The following is a 6,658-nucleotide window of genomic DNA, read 5'->3' on the forward strand; positions in this document are numbered from 1 at the left end:
CCTGTCATCAAAAGGTATTTACTTTAACCTTTCCTCAGATGAGTGGATTATTTTTAGCTGAAACATTATGTAGAGTTTCCCTTCTAAGTAGGGAATGAAATACGTTAGATTAAATCTGGGCAACAGGACAAAGAATTGTTACTGACAGATTGAATTCTTGTGCAAGCTGAAATATTTTTGCTTATTTCCAACTGATATGTAATAGTTTTCCAGTGTTTCATTTTTCCTTTCAAGTTCAAATAGCTCTTAAAAGCACTTTCTGTCTCAATTTGGAGACTGTATTTGAAATTTCAAAGTAAAGACCGATAAATTGGGTTTCAAGTGTTGTCTTTCTTTGTGTTTGTTTTCAGCCTGGAGCGAGTTTGGAGCAGACACACATTTTTGTACTTGCACATATTCTTAGAAGACCAATTATAGTTTATGGAGTAAAATATTATAAGAGTTTCCGAGGAGAAACACTAGGATATACCCGCTTTCAAGGTAAGCCTTTCGTTTTTCAAACTCGGTTTTTAAAAAGGTTCAGCTCTAAATCATCATACACGTCAAGGAGGTTGACAGGGGAGTGATGTGAAGCAGTAGGAGGATGGAATTATTTTGTAGGTAAATTTTCTTGTTGGCTATTAAAGAACAGAACAACCCCCTCACCACTTGCAGTTTTTCAGTGTTTAGTGGGTGTGCTGCCCGTAGCCACAGTAAAAATGTGTTTTGACCTCCACTCGGCGTGCCTGTAGTCTATAGTTTTATATAAAATACCCTGTGAGAACTTACCAAAAGTTACGTGGTTTGTAAGACACAAGAGGTTTAATAAATGACGTTTGCAATTCTGTTCGCTTGTGGCACTAATAGCCGTAAAAGTTCATTTTGGAAAGTGAGCTGTATTTAGCATTTCTTGAAGGAGGCTCAGAAATTCAGGGGTCGGGCAGGCAGGAGGTGTTTGCAGTCTCTCAGCAGTGATGGTAGTGTCGTCCGGGTGCCCTTTGGGACAAAGGGATGTGCCTCATCACCCCACACTGGTTTTCTTAGGTGATGACAGTCAAAGAGGTGGCAACTTGGGTGTATGGCCTGGAGGCTGAGAAGGACCAAACTCTGTTCTTACGAAATGCTCCACCAGCAGTTACGATGTGAGGTATAAGATTAGGTAACTTGGTAACGATTGCAAAGTATTGGTCTGCTGATAATGTAAACCTCACGTTCTGCACAACTAAATTCCATGGTGGAGCTAAAAGCAAGTTTTAAAAACTTATCTGGGTTTCAGGAATTCCCACTTTACAGCGAGTGTGAGGTGAACACCGACCTATTTCTCAAGTAGTACTGGAATTTTGCGTAACTTAATCAAGTTCTTTCTGAGTGTTTCTCCTCGTAGTCTTCTGGGCAAGCAGCCCTGCTGTCCTTAAGATAAATCTGAAGATGTTTAGCTGACTCAGTCCAGTTTTAGACATGTGTTAGTAGCTTCCTAAAGATATGTGTTCTATTTTGTGGGTCAAATACCTGCTTGGGCTGGGCTGCTTTTCTCTGTATGAGATGCTAACACTTTACTACTTGCCTGACTACAGGAATAAATCCATAGGAGGGGATTGGGAGCATCTGTGTGTGCTCAGCGATAACCAAAACCCATGTGGAAAGCACTGATCAGGTGCTGTGAGTGCATTACAGGTTGGGGTAATGTTCGTTAGGGGTTGGTTTTTGTTGGTTCAGCTTCCTCGCCTCAGGTGTGGCTGCTTGATGATCACAATTTATTTGTAGTTTAGCAGAGGACTTCCTGAAACATCTCTTAATGGCATTATTAAGAGAAGTCCACTTTGGAGGGTGGTAGATATTATATAGAAGAGCTCCAGGCTGTGGGTTTAATGTTGAGCAGGTAATCTGTTGTAACTGTTTAGTACTCAGAAAAATCTCAGAAGCTGGCTTGTAAGTCTGGGGCAGTGACAAAACCTCATTATGTGAGGAAATGAAGGCTATAAAAATGTAGTGCTCTTTGTAGTTCCACAGTAAGTTTTACTTGCCATGGTGGAAGGTAGACTGGGAAGGAACAGTTACTCATGATACGGATGTGACACGCCAGGTTTGTGTTGCTTTTCACTCGAAGGCTGCGTGGTTTGCAGAATGTTTCTGTTTTCTACGCTGGGCATTGAGGCAGACAAGTGTTACATGGCCTGAATATGCTGGAAATGTTTTCTTGCCCTGTGAACCAGAAGGTAACCGGGTGCTGGAGACGCGTTTCCAGGAATTTAGTCAGCCGAACACTTCTGCCCTGTGGTTTGCTCGCCATGAGCTGCCTCCATCGGTCCACAGAGACACCTAACACCCTGAGCAGGTGAACGGGGAGTCCTGTGTCAGATTACCTGGAGTCACTGCTATCCCCGTCCAACCACATTTTTGTGGTTAATGTGTGCTAATTAAATGCTCGCAGCGCAGCTGAAACCAAACAGCCGGCGGACTCAGGGTATTATGGGCTGCCAGGACAAGTCTGTAAGTGGTACAAGAATTGTGTGAGCTGGGCTTAGCGTGTGCCCCTTTGGGGAAGCTTTGAGGAGCGCTCGGGCTTCTCTGACCTTCTGTGTAGATCACACTCACCAAAACAGAGAGGAAAGAAAGGTTGTGGGTACCATAGAAATGGGGAAAATGATTTTTTTTTAATCACTTACTCAACATCAAGGTTCAGTTCATAGCACCTTGGGAGGTCCTGTAAAGCCCCTGTCCACCTCCAAAATCTTCTCCCTGATCAGGACTTTTTTTTCCATGGATTCCTTGTCCCAACTCAACATCCTTGGCATCACTGCAGTGAATCCCATAGCCAACAGCCTCCTTGTTTCCTAGACTGCAATTGACTGTTAATGCTGCTTTAAATATTAAGGCTTTGACAGGGAAAGATCCATTTACAGCTTCAACTAAGCTCCTGGTCTAGCTGCATATATTTAGTGGCATGAGTATACAGCTTTTAAAATTAAAGAGGCAAAAAGGTGAGTGACCGAAATTATCATTGGATCAGGTTGGAGAAGCTAAATCCTACGTGGATGGCTCCCAGGATGGGTGTTAGGCTGTGCTCTTTACTTTACATGTCATCAGTGTTGTCACATCACCATCTCAATTTATATCGGATCGACTTTATAAACATTGAGAGCACTAAACGTGCTCTGTGGCAATGCCTGAATTTCCCTTCTTCCACCTTCTCAATTTATATCAGATTGACTTTATAAACATTCAGAGCACTAAACATGCTCTGTGGCAATGCCTGAATTTCCCTTCTTGTGCAGCTCGTTGCATAATGTTGATGAGGAATGGAAAGTGTAACACAGCTTCTGACTTGGAAATTGTCAATGAGGAATGGAACGTGTAACACAGCTTCTGACTTGGAAATTGTCAGTGTGTGGCATTTTTAGTAAGATAAAACAACCGGGAAAAGGTCCAAAAGGTTGTTGAATTTCAATGTAGAGATGGTGCTGAGGTAAACAGATTGTTCCACTCCTGAACAGGTCGCTTGGTATAGGGAGTAAGATAAAACAACGGGGAAAAGGTCCAAAAGGTCGTTGAATTTCAATGTAGAGGTGGTGCTGAGGTAAACAGATCGTTCCACTCCTGAACAGGTCGCTTGGTATAGGAGTTCTGGGTGGTGAGATGAGCGATGTTCATAGAGATGAGACCCATTGCTCATCAGTGATTTCTGTAGCCCCAACAACACTGGGTAGTGCTCAAGGCCAAAATCTACCAGTCTGGGGCAGCAGGGCATGAACTGTCTGTAATAAGTGGCAGTAAGTTAGGTTAATCTTCCCCAAATACAATCTGTTTTGTCAGTGATAGTAACTGGTGAGTGATCTCCCTGTCCTGATCTCCACCCACGAGCTTTTGTAAATGTAAAGGCTTGAAATGTTTTGCTCAACACTTATCCCTTGTTCTGCATCTTTTGTGTTTAGCGTTGAATTACAGTGAGAGCTCATTGTAACAGGGATGGGAGGAAGGTGGTGCTAAGAAGATGGTAAATGGATTTATCCTTGTGTCTAGATATTGTAAAAACTTGTGTGGATCTTAACCTGAAAGAACTGGGAACACTTTCAGGTATTTCTTGATTGCTGATTTGGGAGTGGGAACACATACTTACCGGTAGCCCCCACTAATTTTTGTCGAAGCGAAGCAAGCCCAATTTTAAACTTAAATAAAGCCTCCAAACCCTTCCGTGTCTGTGGATGTTGAAGTGAAGTGCCTTGTTTTGCTGCGGCGCCCGTCGCGAATGCGCTGGCAGCAGCTGTGCCCGCGGGGTTGCTATGCTACGCGTGCCCCGCGCGGCGTGCGGGGCTATTTTTAAGCTGTCACAAGGTGAGGTAAGGCGCGCTTGTGCTGAAGTCGTCTTGCAGCAGCACACACCGAGAATTGCTGATGTTCCTGGAAGAAAGGAGCTGGGGTTTATTTTGAGCCTCCGTGCGCTTCAAGCGAATTCCTGCCTCCTATTGCTAAAAAACGGGGCGAAAAACATCAGAGTCTGTGACATTGGGAGTTTGTGTGTGAGCTAAATTGTATCAGCTTTGGGGTGGGTTTTTTGGGGGTTTTTTAGGGTAGATGTGCATAATTGGTGTGGGTTATTGTAATCTATTAATACAACGTTTACGAGAAGTCGCATTGTCTCTGGGATGGGTGACATGCTTGGGTGCTGAGTAACAGCTAGCACAGGAAGATCTTTTAATAAGAAGTTTTGTAAGCAGATGGTGGAATTGTAGTTCTGGTAAAAATAGCCGTCTGACTGTAGCCTTCGTTTCTGTGATGCAGAATCAGATTCTTACTGTTCTTAATTTTTAAGAAGAGTTTCCAAACATATAAGACTGCTTTTCTGACTTAGTTCATCACTGTGCTGTAGATCAGAGATGTTATGGGACTGATCACGTGGCATTGGCTGTCCTCATAATGGCTTTTATGTCTAAACTTGTACAGTGGCAGAGATACTTTATTAATCTCACATTAACCTGATAATAATTAGCTGTACTGAAAAGTGCGGCCTGTATTAGCATAGACCAAACCAAGTAAGTTTTAAATGCTTTTTAATGTGCTGCTGTCACCGCATTTAGCCAGAAGCGAAAGGTTTGTATCGCGGTTGTTGACGGTCGTTTGAGCCGTGGTTTTACTCTGCCGCAGGTGTGTATTTGCCTTTGCTATGGGAACAGAGTTTTTGTTGGAAGAGTCCGATTGCTCTGGGCTACACCAGGGGCCACTTCTCTGCGCTGGTTGCCATGGAGAACGACGGCTATGGCAATCGCGGTGCCGGTGCTAACCTCAACACTGACGACGACGTGACCGTCACTTTTCTGCCCTTGGTGGACAGCGAGAGGAAATTATTGCACATTCACTTCCTTTCTGCTCAAGAGGTAAGAAATACTTGTGCAGTTCGAAGAATTACAGGGGCTATGCTGGTATTTTTAATTAATGGTGCTCCCTTTCACATCATTTGAGGCGATTCTGAAAGATTTTCAAATTAAATCAGTGCTTATTTATAGCTCTGTAGATTGAATGTAACTTCCCTGTGCATGTGAATACAAATGTAGCTTGAAAAGGCCCCAGGAATAAGGACTCTGGCACTAACACAAGTCTGCAATAGGTTGGTTTGGTTCTGGTTTGTTTTTTCTTCCTCAAGGATGCAACGTAAATATTGGCCAGTAATTACTGCGTGCTCTGCCTCCTTCTACTAACAACACTCAAGTCATTTCTTCATTAATAACCCTGATAAAGACTGGGAACCACTTCAGTAAAGCGTGTACTTGGGGGAAGGGAGGCTTGGAAAACCTCAAGTAATTGCAAAAAGCAGTATCTTGTAGATAAAGATGTTTGGGCTGTAAGTCTAGAGAGGGATATCTCTTCAGCAAGCAACAACACTTATTGTGTTACAGGAGGAAATGTTTCATATCAAGAACTGGTAGACTCCTAAAAAGTGCTTTGTAAAGCCAGAAGGCTCTTTTAGGACTTAATCCTCCTAACATATTGTTCCTCCCATAAATAATCAGTTGCTCACAAATAATTGAAGCAGAGGAAGGCTATATTGGAAATACAGCACTGCTCCCTGTCCTGGTTTCCCTGGGACAGAATCATAAACTCAGTTTTCTGCTTGGGGAAAGCTGCATTTCTGAGCAGATCCACAGTACTTGATTTGATGGAAAGCAGAGTTATCAGCCACTGTGTTTTAGTATTTGGCTGGCACTGGTATGGAGCCATCGAGGTCTGTAGCAATTTTGAGATAGGTGCAGAAGCTGGGGAAAGCAAAAGCCAGGGGCTGCCAGAGCAGCTGACCGAGCTGGCCAGCAGGATTATTCCATACCATAAATGTTGTGCTCACTGGAAATTGGGGGTTTATTGTGGATGCCCTCTCTTTTTCCTTGGTGGTTGTCATCCCTGGAGGGCTTTGCCTGTCATCATCCTCCCAAGGCCGCCTCATCCCCCGCTTTCATGGGAGCTGTTGTGTTTGCAGCGTTTATTTATCTTATCTAATATTCACTGCTGGGAGGCACAGCCAGCGACTGCTGTATGAGCTGACTTTGTTTTATTATTGTTGTTGCTAGTATTACTACAATTTATGATGATGATTACTATTATTACTACAATGCATTATCATTAGTTTAGTTTACTAAACTGTTTTTATCTCAACCCACGGGTGTTGTGACCTTTCTCCTCTGATTCCCTC

General features: G+C 43.3%; 1 protein-coding gene across 1 annotated transcript in view; it reads left to right on the top strand.

Moving 5' to 3' along the window:
- ZRANB1 (zinc finger, RAN-binding domain containing 1) overlaps positions 1-6,658 on the top strand; it is a 28,029-nt gene that overhangs the window by 20,834 nt on the left and 537 nt on the right. The window contains exons 8-9 of the mRNA XM_010193450.1: positions 351-480; positions 5,122-5,351. Of these exons, the coding sequence (XP_010191752.1) occupies positions 351-480; positions 5,122-5,351 (360 nt within the window). The remainder of the gene's footprint in view (positions 1-350; positions 481-5,121; positions 5,352-6,658) is intronic.

This window comes from Mesitornis unicolor, unplaced genomic scaffold, assembly GCF_000695765.1.
Source record: "Mesitornis unicolor isolate BGI_N332 unplaced genomic scaffold, ASM69576v1 scaffold14601, whole genome shotgun sequence".
Taxonomy (NCBI): domain Eukaryota; kingdom Metazoa; phylum Chordata; class Aves; order Mesitornithiformes; family Mesitornithidae; genus Mesitornis; species Mesitornis unicolor.